The 21,820-nt window shown below is 34.8% G+C and overlaps 2 protein-coding genes and 1 long non-coding RNA gene across 6 annotated transcripts in view; 1 reads left to right on the top strand and 2 right to left on the bottom strand.

The window, feature by feature from the left end:
* LOC135837814 (uncharacterized) overlaps positions 1 to 11,190 on the bottom strand; it is a 76,435-nt gene extending 65,245 nt beyond the window's left edge. Inside the window, exon 1 of the long non-coding RNA XR_010557258.1 lies at positions 10,623 to 11,190. This is a non-coding gene — a long non-coding RNA (uncharacterized LOC135837814). The remainder of the gene's footprint in view (positions 1 to 10,622) is intronic.
* Positions 497 to 10,384, top strand: LOC135837779 (plexin-A4-like). The gene is made up of 8 exons (XM_065353170.1): positions 497 to 656; positions 2,217 to 5,043; positions 8,290 to 8,524; positions 8,615 to 8,907; positions 9,017 to 9,210; positions 9,312 to 9,452; positions 9,547 to 9,655; positions 9,759 to 10,384. Exons 2-8 carry the CDS (start codon positions 2,326 to 2,328, stop codon positions 9,858 to 9,860), a joined length of 3,792 nt encoding a protein of 1,263 aa, XP_065209242.1. The 5' UTR covers positions 497 to 656; positions 2,217 to 2,325; the 3' UTR covers positions 9,861 to 10,384.
* Positions 11,191 to 11,507: 317 nt separating the features above from the next.
* wge (winged eye) overlaps positions 11,508 to 21,820 on the bottom strand; it is a 45,710-nt gene continuing 35,397 nt past the window's right edge. For all 4 annotated transcript variants that reach the window (XM_065353108.1, XM_065353118.1, XM_065353125.1 and 1 more), the window contains 5 exons: positions 21,525 to 21,755; positions 21,350 to 21,453; positions 20,907 to 21,266; positions 12,898 to 13,059; positions 11,508 to 12,800 (listed from right to left, as the gene is read on the bottom strand). In XM_065353108.1, coding sequence (XP_065209180.1) covers positions 12,585 to 12,800; positions 12,898 to 13,059; positions 20,907 to 21,266; positions 21,350 to 21,453; positions 21,525 to 21,755 — 1,073 coding nt within the window. In that variant the 3' untranslated portion in view covers positions 11,508 to 12,584. The remainder of the gene's footprint in view (positions 12,801 to 12,897; positions 13,060 to 20,906; positions 21,267 to 21,349; positions 21,454 to 21,524; positions 21,756 to 21,820) is intronic.

The raw sequence follows: 21,820 nt of genomic DNA, 5'->3' as shown, positions 1-21,820 counted from the left end.
ATCAACCAGCCCACAAACTTTTTCTGGATCTCGATCTATGAAACCATTAAAGGTGTGGGACAGATGGCAGTTGACGTGACTCGAAACAATTTATTTTTCAAGGAATTTGAAAATTCTATCCCTTCGGCTTCACTGAATGTGAGGTAAGAGTAGATCCAACGGGTGTATTACGTTGACAATGTTGCAAAAGAGTGTCATTTTTATCTACGAAGATTATTTCGAATCACCGCCACATCATCGTTAAAAAAAAAACCAATCATTCAACGGAAACTGATACTGAAATGGCAAATTGGTAACATTCGATAAGGACCTGAAAATTCCAATCGTCACCCTTGATTCGTGTAATATTCCATAAAATGCTACGGAAATGCAACACACGTCATAATTATTTCCTGCATTTTGCTCATTGGTAGAAGTCTCTGATGTTGAAACTGTTATCGAATAAAATATGATAAAAAAAACTGTATTTCTCATCATTCAACGAAAGTCCTGGGTGTGTTTGTCACCTAAACTTAACCCAACTCATCTATGTATTTTTTAGTGAATTTTAAAAAATAGTGCAGTAATACCGCGATGGTGGTTTGAAGGATTTCGAATCTTGCGTTTTATTTTCATCTTTTGCTGAAGGAAATCTTCATCGTAATCATTAGAAGAAGGTAAGAAACACAAAACTACATATGTACTAACATAAATGCTTGATTTTCTGGATAAAATACATAGTGTCATGTCAGTCATGTCAGTCATGTGGAAAAAACACTTATTGCCAACGAATCTTTACTAATTTTTTTTTTTTTCGATTTCCAATCAATGAAGACCTTCTCTTTCACGTAACGTGGTCAATAATTTTCTACTCGTAAAATAGGTTTTTAACCCCTCAATTTCAATTTGAAGTGAAGTTGACCATAGGTATGAATCCTGAAAAATAAAAATTTTCCCATTTTTCAATGTTAACAGTACGCATCCCAAAAATGAATGGTAGGTAATCACAATGTGCTTAGGGGAGAGCTATTAATTTTTCGGTAGGATGCTAGGTAGGTCGGTAGGTCGGTACCTACTCATATTCACGTTTTCCTTTTTAAATCTCTCCCATGAAAAGTTTGAGGTCGATTTTCGCACTTTTTCAAACGGTTTTTGATTTTGAGTCCTTATTAATTGGATCCTTCCAGAATTTACTCAGTGCTGTTCATTATTTCTCTAAATAATTATTATTAGAAAACAAAACAAATAGAATCGCGCAAAATTAATATTAAAAACAAAAAAAAAGTGACCTTTTTTACAAACCTACGTTTTGGCAAAGAGGGTCTTTCTCATGTGTCCCACCACATTGGGTAAATGCAGGCCATGGGATTGTCATGTAAGTAATAGGGTGGAGCGGAAAAAATTTATAGTCTTCGATTTCGCTGAAATTGAAGTATGTTGGAGATTTTGAGTTGAAATGACCCCCAAAAAATTTTCAGCCCCCCCACGTGCCCCTGCGGTGGAACTGTGGATCTCCCAAAGTAGGGTCATTTTGAAAAAAAACCGCTGTTTTTCGAATTTAAAAGTAGCAATAACCATTTTTTTTTTCAAAAACGGGTAGCACTCAAAAGTTGCGATTTGAGATGACGAATCGAATGACGTAATTGGTTTTTTGATTTGACCCCCGCTAACCCCATCCAGTTTCGTTTGAAAAGTCGCGAATCGGCGTTTTTTTGCTATTTTAATTGAAAATACAGTCGATTTAGGATTCTCTAAATTTGAAACACTGAAATTTCACTGCTTAGCAGTCACGACATTTTGCTTTTTTAAAAGCAGTAGTTTTTCACTGTTTTGCAGTAAAAAACAACTGCTTTTAAAAGGCAAAATGTCGTGACTGATAAGTGATAAGCAGTGAAATTTCGCTGTTTCTTTAGAGAGTAGTTACCATATTTCGCAAAGTTGGAATTTCCCACCGCAAACCTGCGATTTCGGGTGACCTGTCAGTCAAAAAACCCATCATTTTGTTAGTAGTGCCAACTCTTTTTTTGACAAGTTTGCTTTTAAAATGTTCCTTAGGATGTCCCCTTCACAAAATAAGTTGTCTCAGAGGGTTGGGAGGAAGCTGGTGCAATTAGTGCTATTGGCATATTCTGGACTATAGCGTAGTTACGAAACTTTCTCATGCAGTAATTCTAATTCACCAACCATCAATGTAATTTATTATACCACTGAAGTCCACTTCTTCTTTATGCTTCCAGATACATATTTCAAAAGGATACTATCTTTATCTACATCATAAGGGGAAAAAATAATGGACAAATCAAACGAACGATAACGTAGACTAAAGTACATGAAATTTTTATCGCAATGAATTTTCCGATGCTCTTACCAATACTATTGACACCCTTGTTTATATTTTACCTGAACATGAATTACTCGAATGCAAAATCAGGTAAGGAAACCTGGAACGTGTTTTCAGATGAAAGCGTCGAAAAGTTCTATCACTTGGCAGTAGACGAAAATGGAAGATGGGTATATCTAACCGCGGCAAACCATATTTATCAACTATCAACAGATCTCCAACTGCAAATTAATTATACTATATCGGAACTCAGTCCTTCAGATTGTACTGCTGCCAATTGTTCACATAAACTGAAACGAAATACAACACGGTTTGGTTGGGCAGACGGAGACGTGCTATTATTGGACTATCAAAATCAGCGAATGATATCGTGTTGGACATTTTTCTTGGGTATCTGCCATGCTCACGATATCAGTAATATTTCGAAAATCTGGAGAACTTGGTTTGAGCCTATTGTAGAAAGCGAATTATCTAATCCGATTGTAGCCTTCATAGCTCCCAGTTTAACGAAGAATTCATCGACACCACTGCAAACACTGTATGCTAGTTGCACTCCTATCACTACTATCGGTAATGTACGTAAGGCACAGCAAAAATATTTTTCTTCAGTTATTACACAAAATAGTACCTCCTATTTTACGAGAAACGTGTGTTCCCCTTTACCCGGAGATATATTAGTGTATGGTTTCAGTTCCGAAAATGTGGGCTATTTTATCGCCGGGAACAGTGCTCGGGAGCATACGGCGAATGGGTATCTAATTGTGATAGATACTAATAAAAACAATTCGTGCAATAAAGTTTCTGTACTTTGCAGTTCAGGTCCAGATGTGAATACAGCACACAAGATCGCATATGCCTATATACAAAAGCAAAATCCAGATTCTGGTTTAAAAACAGATATTCTGTACACGCTACAACAAGACTATAACTTCGAAATAGAGATAAAAACTATCGCAGTATGTAGGCATCAAATGAATAAATTACATTCTCAGATTCAAAACAATGAACCGCTGATCGGAGAGCTGATATTTTTGCGAAGACCTGCTGAAGTATGGGTGACAGCAATGGTGGTTACTTCAATTAACAATTACACAATTTTGTTTCTTGGTACAAGTAACAGCCAGCTACAGAAAATATCAATAAAAGGAGTTGATTCGCCAGATATGAACACTGCAAATAGATACGCAGAAATAACGATTGATGCGGGAAGCAGAGTACATAAGAATATGCTGTTTGATTCTACAATGAACTTTTTATATGTGATGACCAAAAATAAACTCACCAAAGTGAAAATACATAATTGCGACGAATATAACACATCACACGAATGTTTGCTGATAAGAGATCCTTATTGTGGATGGTGTTTTCCTAGGAATAGATGTTGTTTGAAGTCAGAGTGTGATGGTGAGCAAAATGGCATCGACTGGGTCTCGTTTGATATCGGTAAATACATAGACGCATCTTCAATAAATCCAGAATACACATTCTCAAGAACAGCGAAATTAAAAAACGTAACTTTCAAATTTATAACTCCGCATCCGTTCATCAACCATACAATAATGTGTTTATTCGAATTCAGCAATTTTTCTATCAATTCAACAACCAAATGCAACGAAAATAGTATCAACTGCGTAATACCGATTCTTAATCATTTACCTCCAACACCCATGGGTAATCATTCCATAGGAGCTCAACTATCAGTCCAGACCAACCATTTGCCAGCATTTCAAAAATTTCTAATTCAACTTTTTGATTGTACAACATACAAATCGTGTTTCTCGTGTATAACTTCTCCTTATCCATGTCACTGGTATGCGATTGAATTTAGGTGCACAGATAATGCAACTTGGAAAGAGCATTATATAGTAATAGGTATCAATTTTAGCAGCATCATTTTCTCTCAAACAGATGGTAAATCATTATACGATGGAAATAAATTCTCAAAAAACGCGACGTTTTGCCCACAGTTTTTCTTCAAAAATAAATCAGACATTTACATACCTGCTCAAACAGAAAATACGCAACAAATACAAGTGTATTATAGGACACCGGATTCATGGTATCATATTGATAGAAAATATACATGCAAATTTGTATTTGACTCCAACGACATAAAATTTGCGGCCATTTACGATTACAAGTACAAAGACTCTGTTCAAGAAAATGGTATGATTGAGGGAGAATTCAAATGTAATGATACATTTTTCTACTCTGAATCTAAACCTTTCATAACAGTCGAAATGTCTGTTTCATTGAACGGATCTAAACCACTTGAAAACATGTACAACACACGTATTATCGTGTATAAATGCGAGCATATGGGCGATCAATGCACTGCATGTCTGAATAATACGAACTACTCGTGTATGTGGAATTCCGAAACTGCAGAATGCAAATACTACAGCTTAAATGATACTTCCAACATTACTGATCTGTGGTTACGTGATATACGGGAGTGTTCAAATTCAACAACCCTGCGAAAAAACCAATCAACAAATTGGCTAACAGAAAACATACATTTTATAATAACCCTAATAGTGGCAGTAACGTTCACTGTAGTCGCAGTATTCGTTATTTATTGTAGAGCATCCGCAGTAAGATCGCGAAAAATGCAGCAACAAATGAATAAAATGGGTATGCAAATTATATCTATGTCACAATGCGTAAAACGCGTGGTGATTGAAAACGAAATCGAGCTGGACGAAAATGAATCAGACATACTGGTAAGTGTACACTGTACAGGTTAATAAGTAACCTTCTAGCGAGAAGTTGTTAAATTGGGAAAAATAACTCTTTATTAACCTTTAACGCTTGAGAGAAATTTAACCGATATATTTTTTCAAGAATGTATCTGAGTGATTATCTCATTTTGGAAATTCACAACTTTCCTCAATGTTCTCCAAAAGAGTTAGCTTTCATTGATTTCTATAGCCAAGTTCACAGCTGCAGACACAAACAAAATGTCAAGCAGGCAGAAATTTGTAGTTAATTCATTACGCTGAAATTTGTTTCAATTGTGTTTCTAAATTTTCTTATACCTAAGTAAGACCCGCGGAAGAAAAATTTAAGTTCGCGGAATTTTCTACAAGTATTTTGGTCGCACATTTTTCAACTACTGTGGCGGTTTTGGGTTCCTTTAATACCTCGTGAACGAGAAAACATACCAACCAATTTCTCAAAGAAAATGTTTTCTCCATCTATTATGGTCTTTATAATTTGAGAATGATTGAAACCCATTGTTAATGGAAAATGAGAACCGTGTTCGACAATAGTTTGGTGCCAAGCAGGAACTTTCACACACAATTGTCGCTTTTTGATCATTCTTGAAAAAAATGGAAAAATCGCCTTAAAAAATAATGAACCACGATGAAAATTTTTTGAAAAATGCAATTTAGGATTCAAATTATGCAGGTTCCTGAGGATACTGAATCCAATTTCATCGACCATTTGCACCCCTAACCATAAATAACTTCACTTGGCGAGAAGGTGTGTCAAAATTCAAATTTTTCAAGTTTTTGTTCTCCTTACAAAAGTCAGTCAACATGTAAGTTTCCCACTGCCATTTCTCAGGAATTAAAGTACCTAGGAACTTGACACTTTCAGGGAATCTTGATACCACTATTGAGCACCACTCTGCAGAATTTTATTCGGATCCGTTCAGTAGTTCGCGTTTATGAGAGTTTGAAGATGTGGTAGGAGTTTTATAGCGGGTCCGAGTTGAAACTTGAATTGTTTTCACGACAACGATGGGGATTGTGCCAAATTTGCGAGGCATAGTGACGATGCACTCAACCCTGTTTTTGGTTACCATTGTGTTAAGGAACTTGTTTTCATCATTTATACACAAATTCTGGCTATTTTTTTGCATGCAGCAAAATTAACAGCGAAATTTTGTTTGTGACACAGCACATTCAAATTTTGCGGTACTGAAAATTACTTTCAAAGTTCAATAATGTTTTTTTTAGGCAGTCAAATATGAAGCATCATGTTCACATATGATGTATTTGATACTGAATTACTGATATTACGATTATTGCGTATAATTTCCTCAATTTTGGCTGTTAAGTTCGTTTTTGAAACACTAGTTGAGCAACCTACTCTGTGATCACCATATCCAGTACCACTCACATATTGTTCAAATTAGGACAATTTTTTCTACATGGAGGATCAGTGGGCATCTGTAGAAATCCATTGACGTATTTTTTTTTTCGAAATTCAAACTTTTTTTTACCCCTCGTTGAGCTACTTGAACCTCGGACACGCTATAAAATTTCTACCACATCTTCAAACTCTCATTATAAACGAACAACTGAACGGATCCGAATAAAATTTTGCAGCGTGGTGCTCAATATGGTGGTATCAAGATTCCCTGGAAATTTCAAGTTCCTAGGTACTTTTATTCCTGAGAAATGGCAGTGGGAAACTAGCAAGTTGACTGACCTTTGTGGTACCTACCCCTTTTCATGCTTGGAGTCAAAAAATGTTCAAAAATGAAATCTGCGTCCGCGTCCTTAAAAACGTTGACTTTGATACCCATGTTGTATTTATTAAAAATTTTCAATTGGGGGCACCTCATTATAGAGCCCATTTTGGGGTTGTGGTCAAATAATGGTCATCAGAAACGAAATCAGCACCCTCGAACACCCCAGTAACATAAGTTCCAGCTTTTTACGTGCAAAACTTTGCAAAATTGAAGGTTTGTCCGGCTAAACTTTCCATCTGCATCACTGTGACGATAATTATGAAAAGCAGGGGGAGGGGGCTAAAATTCAAATTTAACAGCAAAAATCGACTAATATGGTCAACGCCTACGGTTTTAAGCACGCTGAATAGTTTTGGATAGTTCTAGTTTGCAATACAATTTAGTGCTCGGAAAGGGAGAGGGAGGGAATTGAAAATGTTGGAAAAATCATTAATAGGGGTAACGCCCTCGTTTTTTTTTACCCTCTCTAGTTTCTTTACCCCCCGCCGCCCCAATATTTTTCTGAAAAATTAGCTACCGAAGTTATGAATCTATATTTGAAAACCATATATATTAACATGTTTTGTGCTTCTTTTGGAACACAATGACCCTTGAAAAGCTGCATTTTCTATTCAATGTTCATAGTTCAGGAGACTTTAAAAAATGTGATGTGAATTGTAGTCGATTTTCTTAACAAAATTTTTAAAAAGTGTGTTTTGATTTCAAGGATTGGACGCGCTAATTTCCATCAAAATGAGTTCGTGAGTTACATCGCTGTGAAAAACAAGGAGTTCATCTGATTGTTCAGGAATTTTAAAGTCCAAAAATACATGTATTAATTTTTTTTTGTTGAAAATTTGCGCAAATAATCTCTACAAATTCTCAATTTTATTCTCAATCATGTTTTCAAGCAAAGAATACTCTAATGATAACGGAAAGGACACTTTTTGGCGTGATTAATCAATAATTTGTTAGAAAACGTTGAATTATATGTAGTTACGATTGAAAACACAGCAAAAAATGAGGGTAAAAAAATTGGAAGATGGAGGTAAAAAAAAGGCGAACTCATTTTTTGGTAATTAATAATTTTTTTCAGCCAAACTAATTGGATTAAAGCTTTTGCAAATGCTGAATCTTGTTAAGGAACGTACACTGATTTCAAAAAGCTTTTTAGTTTTTATCTAGCTTCATTAGATCAAAAGAAATTTTAAGATATGTCCTTAAGGGAGGGGGTAAAAAATAGGGCCGTTACCCCTACAAGTATGTTAAAATACTCATACATTATTGAGTTCAACAAAACCCTCTAAGTCCCATTTGAGTTTGAAAGTACATATGTAAAAATTACTGACCCAAAAACTTGAATATAGTGTCTTCAGGAACATAGATGTTGACATACCCAGAGGGTAAATATGTACTAACCAACAGCAGATTTTCGGTTTCAATTCGTCCAAATAAAATTTGCAATTTTCCTGGACATAATATTGAAGAAGGCACTTGTGTATTCCAGAGATTACCGAACGTCAATATCCTATATGAACCTCTCCCGACACTGTCTGAAAATGAAACTGAATCGAAGAACGAATATGAATTACCGCTGGATGAAAAATGGGAAATTTCTCGAGAAAACTTAGTTCTAGGGAAATTTCTAGGACAAGGAGAGTTTGGAAGAGTAGTCAAGGGAAACGTTTCAGGCCTTTTACAGCCTGATATCGTCACAACAGTAGCAGTAAAAATGCTGAAAAGTATCGTTTTTGCTAATTAATTTAAAAGAGAAATAATTATCGTGTAACATTTCAACTATAATAAATCTGGTGTATGAACTCATTTCACAGATGGCCACACTGACGAAGATATGGTAAATTTAGTCAAAGAAATGGAACTAATGAAACTCATCGGCAGACATGACAATGTACTCAGTCTACTTGGATGCTGTACACAAGATGGACCATTGCTCATCATTACTGAATACTCCTCACATGGTAATTTACTCGATTTCCTACGAAACCACAACCGCGACTTATCCACAACAGTTCAGGAAATGACATCGATCGACTTGTCCGAAACTGTTCTAATCATGTTTGCTCAACAAGTAGCAAACGGCATGGAATACTTGGCTTCTATAAAAGTATGTCTTATTATAAAGTACCTATATAAGTAGTTTCCAACTCCAATAGATCTACTTAACACATAAGATCAACTCAAAAATAATCTATGAAAACGAATCAACTTTTCAGTGCATTCACAGAGACCTCGCTGCTCGAAATGTATTGGTATTTGATAATCACATCGTGAAAATAGGTGATTTTGGATTAGCCAGAGATATTCGACATGAATACTATTACAGGCAAAAAACCAATGGTAAATTTCCAGTTAAATGGATGGCCCCAGAATCTTTGAAACATTGTCGTTATACAATTCAATCTGATGTGTAAGTCTAAATCAAAATGGAACACAATACTTATACCAAAGGTTTTGCAGCTATCATTCCTTGTCCTTAACATTATTGTACAAATTCCTTCACTCATTCAGGTGGTCGTATGGCATACTAGTATGGGAGATTATGACATTTGGTACTGTTCCGTATTTAGCATACGATGATGCAGAAAAATTGATACAAGACATTAAGGCTGGGTATCGAATGAACAAACCGGACGATTGTCCAGAAATGTTGTACGTAATGTTCCTAATTTCAATCCAACAGCTCTCACAATCTCATCATTTGATTAATAAATTCAACATATCGAATTATTTTCATCATCAATAGGTATTGTCTAATGCGTAAATGCTGGAATTATCTGCCCAAGGATCGGCCAAACTTTACAACAATCGTTCAAGAGTTAGATGCAATACTAGCCAGACCCACAGATAACGCAGTAAGCGAATAATAAAAATTTTAAATTTTCCACCATTCGTGATCACATTTCATCTCTATTTTTCTTTGTGAATACCTAACCAAAAAATTCTATTCATTTATAGGGGATGGAACAATGTGATCCTCATTACTTAAACATCATCACCGCCACAGAATCCGATCACGAGGAAAGTGAAACCGATAGCTTATTATCGAATAGTTGTTGAAAATTTATAGTATAGGTACCTGGTTTGTAATTTGTATTCTTATTAAGTACCGATGATGTAATAGTAAAGTTTCATTTTCAACATAAATCCAAACCAAAAGTGAGCTGTAAGGGCAGGGAAGTGGGAGAGAAAATCAGGAATCTTTACCCAAAGGTATTTTCATTCATTTTCCATAAAAAATGAAGATTTTTGGTCGAATAATTATGAGATTTGTTTCTTCGAAATGAGGATTCTTTGAAAATTGGATTCGCAACTCTGAAATTATCATTGATTAAATCATTGACATTTATCTATGTGTATGTATTTATTTATTCGTTCGTTCATTTATGTACTCATATTTTTTATTTATTTATTTATTTATTTATTTAGGTATTATCATTTATTTTTATTTATTGATTCATTTACTTAATTCATACTTTAATATTTTACTTATTCAGTCATTTATTTATTATTTATTTATATTCTATTTCATATATTAAGTTAACTGTATATTCAAATTATTATCTCCTTGGGTAACTGATTTTTTTTTTTTTGTAGAAATATAAATTGGAAAAATAAAAATTTTCTTTGTTCTGTAAGTATCCAATTATCAGATTGATTTTCACCACATCTCTTTTTGAATAAATTATAAACCTTCACAGAGCTCCAAATCAGCCTAGTTCATATAGCTCCCAAAATAACGATTGTCTCGAGAAAATTACTTGCTATACCTACTAATACGAATAAATTAAATATAAAATAAAAACGACTTTGTCGGCTTACCAAAAACATACTGCATCTTTGCATCCAGCTCATCGCAACACTCAGCCATTCACCAACGAGACGTCTTTGAAACAATCCTTTGCGAAGTCCACATTTCGAACACACGAACGAACTCTCGAAATCCACGTAAAATTGCACTAAAACGGGCTACCGGTTACACTATTAAAATTTACGATTCACGTACTTTCACGAGAAAAAAAACACGCGCAAAACGACTCGCGACACAAACAAACACTAATTTCAATTGAATATCGCGTCAATTTGGGGTCAAAGTAGTCACCAAATCCCTTAGAACGACTACTTAACCGGACCTAACGCTTACAATACTCGTATTTTGTGTCTCACAAACACAACGCTCGAGCGATTCCTTAATTTTACAAACAGTTCGTAACCTTTTTTTGGCATGCATCTTGTTCGAATCAAAATAGAAGAAAAATCTTCCAAAGAAACGTTTACGAAGAGCTGATTTTGGGCAAACGAGAACACTTTGATTTGATTGCCTGAAACACGATGAGACATTCTATGTCCTTCGAACATAAGCCAAAAAACAACCAATCATCAAAGCCATTCTCTCAATTGATCATCTCTCAAGAAAATTTCTAAAAAAATGAAACAACAATCTCAAAAATTTTCTACCACCCCTTTAAAAAAAAAAAATCTCCTCGAATAAACCAACCCCAATTTCAAACATAATTTAACTGAGTAAATTTCAGGCAATCAAGCTCAAGAATCTCCAATACTCGAAATCAGCTCCCCTATCACCCTTCATTCCCCACAAAATTACAATTTCGCGTTACAAAAAAATCGACGTTCGAATTCGAAATTACATAAAATACTACATAACCCGGCGATCGCGGCGCAACACAAAAAAATAACAACAATTCGTCGATATGATAATTCGATATTATTATTGAAATTAAAAATAATCAATTTTTATCGTCATTTTTAAAATAAATACCACTCGGCACAATGATTATAACAAGTACGATACAATAGGTAGCGTAATACGCGGGTAATTAAATTAAAAATATTTATACACGAACGAAATATTACAAATTATAATCAATAAATAATACGTGTATATAATCAAAAATCAATCATCAGAAAAGAGAGAGAGAAAAAAAGTAAAAGAAGTTATATACAATAGATATCGTATAGATAGGTAAGAAACACGATAATTGATTCGTTTATCTCTAAATTAAAAAAAAAAATTATTACAGTTAAAATGAAAGACTAGAGAACCTTAGATAAATAATCGTATAGTATTTGTTTTTTTTTTCTTCTTCGAAAATAAGAATAAGCGCATCTTAAAGACAAAAACATCATTACAACTACAAAAAACTACTCAATAATCAATATATAAATTGGTAAGTAAATAAAATCAATCACGATAATTTTTTTTTGAAAGAGAAAAAACCTAACGTACTAAAAATTCATTTAAAAATGAAAAAAAATGTTACGTTTTATCGTATCAAAAAAAAAAAAAGAAAAAAAATTCTACCACATTAAGCGTAGATATTTCCGCACTAGAGCCCTTTATTTGAAAAACACGATGTCAACGGGGCCATGGCGTAAAAAAAAATCACGATATCTCGAATTAACAATACTGATTTTCAAAATTCTTTTCGAAACAACAAAAAAAAAAAAAAACTCACTAAGAAAAAAAGCAAACAGACGGAAATCTATCCTAAAGATTTCTCAAACATCAAAACGATTAGGTAAATAAATGAATGACGATACCGGATACGTACTCTAATTATAATAAATGGGAGAAAAAACACCGGAAACGCGAATTAAAAGAGAAAAAAATTGATACAAACGTTGATTATCTTTTAAAATTGGTAACTAATTATCGCGTCGAGTACAAAAAACAAACAAAAAAATGGCGCGAGATTACAAAAATACGTACACAGTACACACGAAATAATATGTAAAACGAACTCTGAAATGAAAAAAAAACGTTTACGAAACGACGTCTTTTTCCAGAGTCAGTTTTTTAGTGGTGGGATCGTAATGGCCGGCCAAATAATACACGTCGTTGGATTCGTAAACGTTGGTCAGACGTTCGGGCTCCTTTTTCAGCCGTTCTTTGTATTCTTTGATCGAGACTACTTCGCATTTATGCGATATGGTTTGAACGTCGTTCTTGTCATCGTGCGGTGACTCGAACAAGCCTCCCTGAAAGTACACAATTTGATAAATACGAGTACGTACATCAATAAATGAATCTCTTCGAGTAAAATGCTGGTATAAAAACTTAAAAAGTGGTATTTACCAAAAAAGGTAATTCTTCTTTGAGGCCACTCGTCTCTTCCGGATGATAGAACCATTTCACGAGCACCATCATACTCTGATACGATTCCCACATCGATTTGATTCGACCGATAAATGGCTTGGGTGAATTTTCTGCCGTTAAAAATACAGCGCAATCTCCGACCTGAAACATGCGATATTGATGAATCATACTCGTATAATGTACGTATTATGATGAATCATAGATGATACGAGGCGAGAAAGGCAGGAACGTAGATGATATTTCGTTCCAAATGAAAGTTCCTGAGAGGTTTTTTTTGGTAGACTATGTGGAAAGAGAGCTCATGCCATACGTGAATTTTTTTAGGGAAACCAAAAACGAAAAATTGAGGCTTTTTGTACCAATTTGAACCAAAATTAATGAAGTTGAGTCCACTGATTCTCGGGGAGACAATCGAATGTATTTTATGCGTAAAATTTACTACAAAAATCTCACTTTCATGTCAAAATTGCAAACAAGTCCTAATTTTTTCCCCAAAATCATGATTTTAGTTGAAATTTCAAAAAAAGTCTTGGTTTGTGCAAGCTTCAAGAGAATCCTGATTTTCATAGGATTTCAATAAAGTCCTGATTTTAGCCAGAAATTTCAAAAAGTTCCCAATTTATAATCAGAGATTTTTTGCCATAAATTGAGAAAAAAATTCCTGATTTTTAGTCAAGTCATCATAAAAGTCAAAAAATTATGGTTTTTGTCGAAATTTCAAAAAAAGTCTTTTTTTGCAAAATGTAAAAAAATCTTGATTTTTTTCAGGATTTTAAAGAAGTCCTGATTTTTCCAGTTTGAAAAAATTTCGATTTTTCCCATCAGGTTTTTAAAAGTCTTGTTTTTTTGCCATGAATTGATAATAGATAGAGAGATAATTGAGAAAAAAATTTCTAATTTTTAGTCAAATCATCAATAAAGTCATAAAAATTATGATTCTGTCAATGCAGAATGTAAGAAAATCTTGATTTTTTTCATGATTTCAAGAATCAGAGATTTTTAAAAATCCTGATTTTAGACAAGTCTTCAAAAAAGTCGAGATTTTGCCAGAAATTTAAAAGAGTCTCGGTTTCTTGCCAGAGTCAAGAAAGTCCTAATTGTTTTTCAGGATTTCAAAGGCATCGTGATTTTTGCCTGAAAGAAATACTTCCTCTCGATTTTTCACACAGAGCTCGAAAAAAGTCCTGACTTTTTCCTGAAATGCGAAAAGTATCGATTTTCTAACCAGAGATTTTAAGAAGTTTCGATTTTTTTGTCCAGAAATTGATAAACGTCTTGATTTTAGCCGAGAAGAAAACGTTTTTAAAAATCTCAATTTTTGCCAGAAATTTGAGAAAATCTTGCTTTTTAAGCGAGAGATTCTATAAAGTCTTGATTTTTGCCAGAGATTTTGAAAAGTTCCTGGTTTTTGTCAGAAATTCAAAAAAAGTTCTGATTTTTTTTCGTAATTTTCAAGACTAAATTATGATTTTTGTCAGAAATTTGAAAAAGCTCCGATATTTTAGCCAGAATTGGAGAAAAGTCCTCATTTTTTTGACAGAAATTCAAAAAAAGTATCAATTTTAAAATCGACCTGATTTTTTTTAGAAGTTTAAAAAAATAGGGAAATCTAAGGTAATTTACATCAAAGTTTGAGAAAAAAATCTGATTTTTTTTCAAAAATTCAAAAAATTCTATTGTTTGCCAGTTTGAGAAAATTTTGATTTTTACGGGAGTGATTCAAAAACTTGTAATTTTTTCAGGATTTTTATGAATAAGTAGCAATTTTTATAAGAAATCATAAAAAAGGTCATGATTTTTTAGCCAACATTTGGAAAAAGTCCTAATTTTTTCTAGTATGTAATTCAAAAATGTCTCGATTTTCCAACTGTCCTGATTTTTTGTCAGAATTTTTTTTTCAAGTTTCAATTTTGGTCAAGATTTCAAAAGTCTCAATTGTTTCCCAAAATTCAAAAAAAAAATCCATTTTTGTCACAAATTTGAAAAATTTTTAGTTTTTTGGTAAGAGATTCAAAATATTATTGTTTTTTTTTTTAAATAAGTAGTAAAAAAGTCCTGATTTTTCATCAGAAATTCAAAAAAAGTGCAGACTTCTTTTCAGAAGTACAATAAAATCGTGATTTTTGCCAAAAATTTAAAAGTCTTGATTTTATTGAAAAAAAGAAAAAAAATTGCAGAAATGTGACATAATTTGTTGTTTCTTGGCAATATTTTCTCAATGGCCTACTCCAGCAAAAATTAACACGAAAAATTGAGGTAGAGTGTTTAAATTTGGTTCACGCCAGTTCATAATCTTATTTTCAGCATCCTGAATCAATTATACCAAAATTGGGGGCGGGGGAGAGAAAACATTCTTGATAAAATTCAGAAACACTCGAAATTGCAGGTCACACAGTGGGCCACAGACCCCCCAAAAACGGCGATAATTCGGATTCAACCCTCATCGATGTGCAATATGTCGATTAATATGTTTTCGACATTGTAGAATTCGAATCTGCACTTATTTTTTTTGTAGGAGTGGGGGGTGAGGCGTGGGGAGTGGGAAAATTTCAAATTTTGCATATATTGTCGTGTGATATATCGATTAATATGTTTTCAAGGTCGTAGAATTCGAATCTGGAGTTATTTTTTTGGTAAGGGTGGGTGGTGAGGCGTGGGGAGGGGGGAATTTCAAATTTGAGGTATATTATTGTGTAATATGTCGATTGATATGTTTTCGAGGTTGTAGAGTTCGAATCTGCAGTTAGTTTCTTTGTAGAGGTGGAAGGTGAGGCGTGGGCAGGTGAAAAATTCCAAATTTACTTTTAGATGTTTTGTTATACCACTGATTTTCAAAGTTTACAGTTTTTTATATAAAATCAGAACACATTTTGGAACAAAATTCACATAATCGGGCAATATCGTGTGTTCTCTTATGCATAGTGATGTGTATTTGGGAGTGGTGTATACTATGTTTTGGCGATTTTTTGCACATAATTGCACGTTTTCTCTGCAGGTTCATTTTTCTATTAAAAATACATCAATTTCTTTCTCAATCGCCGAAATATTGCAATTTTAAGATCAAAACATGATATACTCGATTCAATTTCGATTGAAATACATTATTTGAGACATAAAATGAATTTTTCAAATCAACGGTATTAAGAACCTCAAAAACATTACAATCGACAAGCAAAATTTGGAAGTTTTTACCTCTCCACGCCTCAGTTCCAACTCCTACTAAAAAAATAACTCCGGATTCGAACTCTACGACCCCGAAAATATATTAATCGATATATCACACAATAATATAATCAAAATTTGAAATTTTCGCGCTCCTCACGCCTCACCCCTACAAAATAAATAAGTGCAGATTCGAATTCTACGACCTCGAAAACATATCAATCGACATATTACACAATAATAATGATAATATACCCCAAATTTGAAATTCCCCCCTCCCCACGCCTCACCACCCACCCTTACCAAAAAAATAACTCCAGATTCGAACTCTACGACCTTGAAAACATATTAATCGATATATTACACGATAATATATGCAAAATTTAAAATTTTCCCACTCCCCACGCCTCACCCCCCACTCCTACAAAAAAAATAAGTGCAGATTCGAATTCTACGATGTCGAAAACATATTAATCGACATATTGCACATCGATGAGGGTTAAATCCGAATTATCGCCGTTTTTGGGGGTCTGTGGCCCACTGTGGGTCAACAGTTCTCGAGACTCTTTTGATTCAAATGGGCTCAATTTTTCAAAATGCCTCTGGTCAATGTTTTGATCATCGAATAATTCATTGGGGGAGGGGGGGGGGGTAGATGGTCAATAAATTTCAATTTCAGAATTTCTTTCTATTTTTTTTCTTTTTTAAAAATTATTTTCGGGTGAAAAAATGAGGATTTGAACTGTCAAGAATAAATTTTTGAAAACTGTGCTCAATTCTATATTAAAGGTTTCATTAGAGGATGCTTCAAAATGAAGTTTTTTTTAATGGGTTTTCAAAAACTTGGAAGTCAAAAGTGGTAGAACGCTCGAAAAGAGCTCAACAAAACGAAAATAATCCATCGATTCCAAGAATCTAGGAAAGAACATTAGTTGAATAATTTCAATTATCCATTTCAATCATGTCAAATTTTAATACTTTTCGTCGTCATCGTCGTTTCCTTATAAGCGGTAGGCCTATTGGCCTGTCTGCTGCGGTGTGGAACCTGTTGAGGATGAGCCTGAGGTATCCGTGAGTTTCCTCCTTGGTCTCCCTCTGCTTCTCTTCCCCGTTGGTGTATATTGGAGGACCTGTTTTGGTGATCTTGTTTCCTCCATCCTTTTGACATGATTTCTCCAATCTTTCCTATACTGTTTTATCTTCTTCATGACTGGCTTCACTCCGAGATCTGCTGTTATTTTCTCGGATGGGACTCTGTCTCTGAGAGTCACCCCTGCCGTTCTCCTCATGAACTTCATCTCTGCTGCCGTTATTCTTCTTTTATCAGATTTCTTCAGTGCCCATACCTCGCTTCCATACGTCATCATTGGTATTGCTAGGGTATTGTACACCTTCAATCTTGTTTCTTTTCGCACCTTACTGCTTCTCAGGGTCCTATTTATCAGTCCTGTGACTCTCAGGAACTTTGCAATCTTTCCACCAACATCTACTTCTCCCTGGTATGATATCGTGTTTCCCAGGTATTTGAAATTGTTGACCTGTTCAATGATTTTTCCATTTATTACAATCTTGCTTCTTACTGGCTCCTTTCCTTTGAAGGCCATTGTTTTTGTTTTCTCTGAAGATATTCTCATATCATACTTTTCTGATGTCTTTGTTAAATTATACATTGATCTCTGTAGGTCATCTTCTGTTTCGGCTAGTACTGCTTGATCATCTGCGAATAATACTGTTGATATTTCTTGTCTTCTGTCTGTCTTGATTCCTTTTGGCTTCATTTTCTGCCATTCTTTTACCATGTGATCCATGTACATGTTGAATAAAACACAAGACAGTGGGCATCCCTGGCGAACTCCTCTGTTTATTTCTGCTTGTTCTGAGAGTTTATTTCCAATTCGTACTCTTATTCTAGTGTTCTTATATATGCTGTTTATCACTTTTCGCATTTTATATGTTATCTCTTCATCTTTTAGGACTTCAAACAGTTTTTTTCTATTAACCCTATCATATGCTTTTTCCAGGTCTATAAAGCACATGTGTGTTTCTAGGTTGTATTCAATCCGTTTTTCCATCAGTAGTTTCACTGTATAACTTGCATCAGTGCATGATCTTCCTTTTCTAAATCCGTTTTGACTTTCTGACAGCTTTTCCTCTGCATGCTCCGCCAGTCGTTTCGCCAGTATTTTTGCATATATCTTGTAGCAGGTGTTGAGTAGACTTATTCCTCGGTAGTTTTTCAGGTCTGACATATCGCCTTTCTTGAACAGTGGTACCACAATTGCTGTTTTGAAATCTTCAGGTACTTTTTCTTCTTGGTACATCCTATTTAGGAATTCCAGAAGTCTTCTTTTAAATTCGCCACTTGCATATTTGTACAATTCTGTTGGTATGCCATCTTCTCCTGGAGCTTTTGCATTTTTTGCTGTTCTCAAAGCTTCTTGAAGCTCTTTAATTGAAATTCTGTCTTCTATTTCTCCAATTTCATCTTCTATCTTTGTATCTTGTGCATTTTCATCACTCCAGAGTTCTTCAAAATATTCCTTTGCATCATTGATTTTAATCTTTGGCAAACCCACTCTTTCGTTAAAATTTGTGTCAATTCTTCTTATGATCTTGTACACCTTTGGCCGTAACTTGTATGTGTCATGCTCCAGGAATGTGATGAAATTTTCCCAGCTCTCTCTCTGTAATTTCCTGGACTTTCTCTTGACTTTTGCCGACTGTTTTCGATATTCTTCACCATCAACCTCGCTTTTTGTGCTCATGAATTTTCTGAATGCCTGTCTTTTCTTTTGTATGAGTTCTTGGATTTCGTTGTCCCAATTCTTTATTCGCTTTGCCCCAATTCTGCAAGGAACCATTCCTAAGCTTTCTTTTGCCGCTTTTGTCACAATGGATTTGATATTTTTCCATTCTTCTTCTATGTCCTGGCTTGCTGGTATCTCTTGACTAATGATGTTCATCCGTCTTTGGTACAGCCATTGGTTGGTTGGGTCATCCAGGGCTCTTGTGTTGATCTTCTTTTCATTTTTCCTTGCTGGTATTCTTGTTGTTTCCATTCTCATTACTCCTTGAACAAAATGATGGTCAGTGCCTATTTCTAGGCCTCTGTATGTTCTTACATCCAAGAATTTCTTTGCGGCATTTTCATTGGCTATGAAATGGTCGATCATTGAGCTTTGTCCTCTTGTATTGCTCCATGTCATCTTGTGATCTTTCTTGTGTTGGTAGAATGTGTTCATGATTCTTAATCCGTTGAAAGTGCAAAAATCTATCAGTCTTTTCCCATTTGTATTCATTCCTTCTATTCCATACATACCAGTTACTGTCTTTACACGCTTATCTCCTACCTGAGCATTCAAGTCTCCTGCTATTACCAATTTATCTTCTGGATTTACTGCTTGTACTGCCTTCTGTAGTTGCTCGTAGAACTCTTCGCTTTGTTCCTCTCTTCCCTCTTCTGGTGCATATACTCCGATTATTGTAAGAAAGTCTTTTTTCAATCTCATCCTTGCTGATACAATTCTTTCATGCCATATGTTGTATGAGTCGATGTTTTCGCGGTGTTTATTATGTATGTGTAACATTACTCCGCCTGCAGCTCTGGCTTTCTTGTCGACTCCACTGTAGATAACGATGTAATTTCCAGATTCGATTGTTCCACTTCCTTTCTTCTTTGTTTCAGACATCACGGCAAAGTCTATATTTCTGCTGCTTAGAATTCCGTTTATTTCTGCTTCCTTGGCTGCATATCCTCTTACATTCCAGTTTCCGAATTTGTATTTCCTTTCGTTAGCGTGCGTTTTTATTTTAACCAGGGGTTCACCTCCGCCTGGGATCCCATAGTTCCATCCGTTTCCTGTTGTTTGTGAGTTTTGAGTGAGGTTGATTTTCGTCTGACTTGGTTACCAGCCATGCCAGATATATCACGGTGATAGGGCTGCTATCTAGGCCTCCGCGCTTGCCTGGTCCTCTTTTAGTCGCCTTTTACGACAGGCAGAGGGTACCATAAGGATATTCTTGACCCGTCCCTACACGGGGGTTTAATACTTTTGATTTTTCAAAAATCGAAAATTTGATTTCACCACTTACAATTTACACGACAGAATATTTTTAGGCTTTTTTTCAATTTTATTCTGCCTTGAGCTAAAAAATTCATAATTATTTGAATTTTTGTATTTTTTTTCAACGGAATTTTATCTTACACAATTTTGAATTTTTCACTGAAACGCGAACAAAGTCAGATTTTTGAAAAAATTCATTATTTTACTCAGAAAGTCGACCTATAAGAATCCCAGTTTCGTATTCAGGAGACTAAACTGCCTTGAAATGAATTATATCTGACTCAATTCTCTCTAAACTCAATTTTTCACATGAAAAATTGCAGATTAATTCAGGGTTGAGAAAGAAGGATATTTAAAATTTTGCCAAATTACTGCAAAAAAAAGTTGAAAATCAGGATAATGTGAATCCTTGAATCCAAATTTGACGATGAAAAAAATTTCGACCGAATGGGCTCGTTTCTAGGACAGAAAATGCTGCAAAACCACATTTTTTCGATCATTTAGAAAGATTCCACCACTCGAAAAGTGTCAAAAACTGGCTAAAAAATGAGAAATGTATTCAGAAATGGAGAAAAAAATTAAATTCTTGCCAGGGCAAAAAAGGCTGCTCGGAGGGGGGATGGTCGACTTTTGAGGGACAAAACAGCAAAGCATACTGGGAACTTTCACTTTCGTTCCAAATTTAGTTTCAGTTATAAAGACAGTCAAGTTTCCTATGTAATTTTTACAAAATCCCAAACAAAGTATAAATAGGTAACTCACCCTAATTTCCACATCTCCTCTTCGAATAGCTTGGAAAAATTCCTTCTTCGCTCGTCCTTTTCCATTTCTCTTGAACCCTTTGCCACACCACTGCCAAAAATTATCACCGGAATTAGGTTCGTCTTGATTATCGCGCGAATCTTCGCTCGATTCTTCTTCTTCTTCTGCATCTTCATCGTCTTCATCCTCATCATCATCACGGTCTTCTTCTTCCTTCTCGTCTTCTCTTTTCTCTTCTTTTCGTTTCTCTTCTTTATTCGTCTTCTCACTTTTGGTTTGTTTGGAAGACTGTTTACGATTGAGCGAAGCTGTAGCACTATCGATGGGCTGAACTGAGGCCGAGATTTGAGGTCGAGCAGTCTAAAGTGATAAATAACATCATACGTGATTAATCACCTTTCTGGATACTCGATTTAGTCGACAAAACGCGAATCTTTACTCACCTTTCGATTAACAGATTTACTCTGCGAGCCACCGAGTTGATTCGTGAACGAATTGAAAGCTTCGATATCATCTCCTTCGTGAGGTTTTGATTGTTTCAGACCACCTGAACAAGATAATTTCAATGAAAAATACTATTCTTTGCATTTTCATATCGTGTTTTTACTCGTAACGTACCTGAATTAATAGCACCGTATTTCGAGACTGGCTCGAATTCTTCTTTTTTCACCGTCGAGGTGATTCGATCATCTACACTTGTGTCGTCAACTTCGATTGGTTCGCCTTTCAAAGGCATCGATGGCACTTCCGAATGCTTATCGTTAAAACTGCGTTTAGTTTTACAACCACAGGCGATGTTTTTACTACTATTATTATTATTTTTATTACAACACGATTCCTTCGAACAATCTGCGAAATTCAAAAACGAACAAATATTACGAAATCATCTTCGTAGAATAAATTTATGCAAGTTG

This window comes from Planococcus citri, chromosome 1, assembly GCF_950023065.1.
Source record: "Planococcus citri chromosome 1, ihPlaCitr1.1, whole genome shotgun sequence".
NCBI classification, from domain to species: Eukaryota; Metazoa; Arthropoda; class Insecta; order Hemiptera; family Pseudococcidae; genus Planococcus; species Planococcus citri.
Note: the sequence above shows the minus strand (reverse complement) of the source record. Positions and strands in the feature narration are given on the sequence as shown.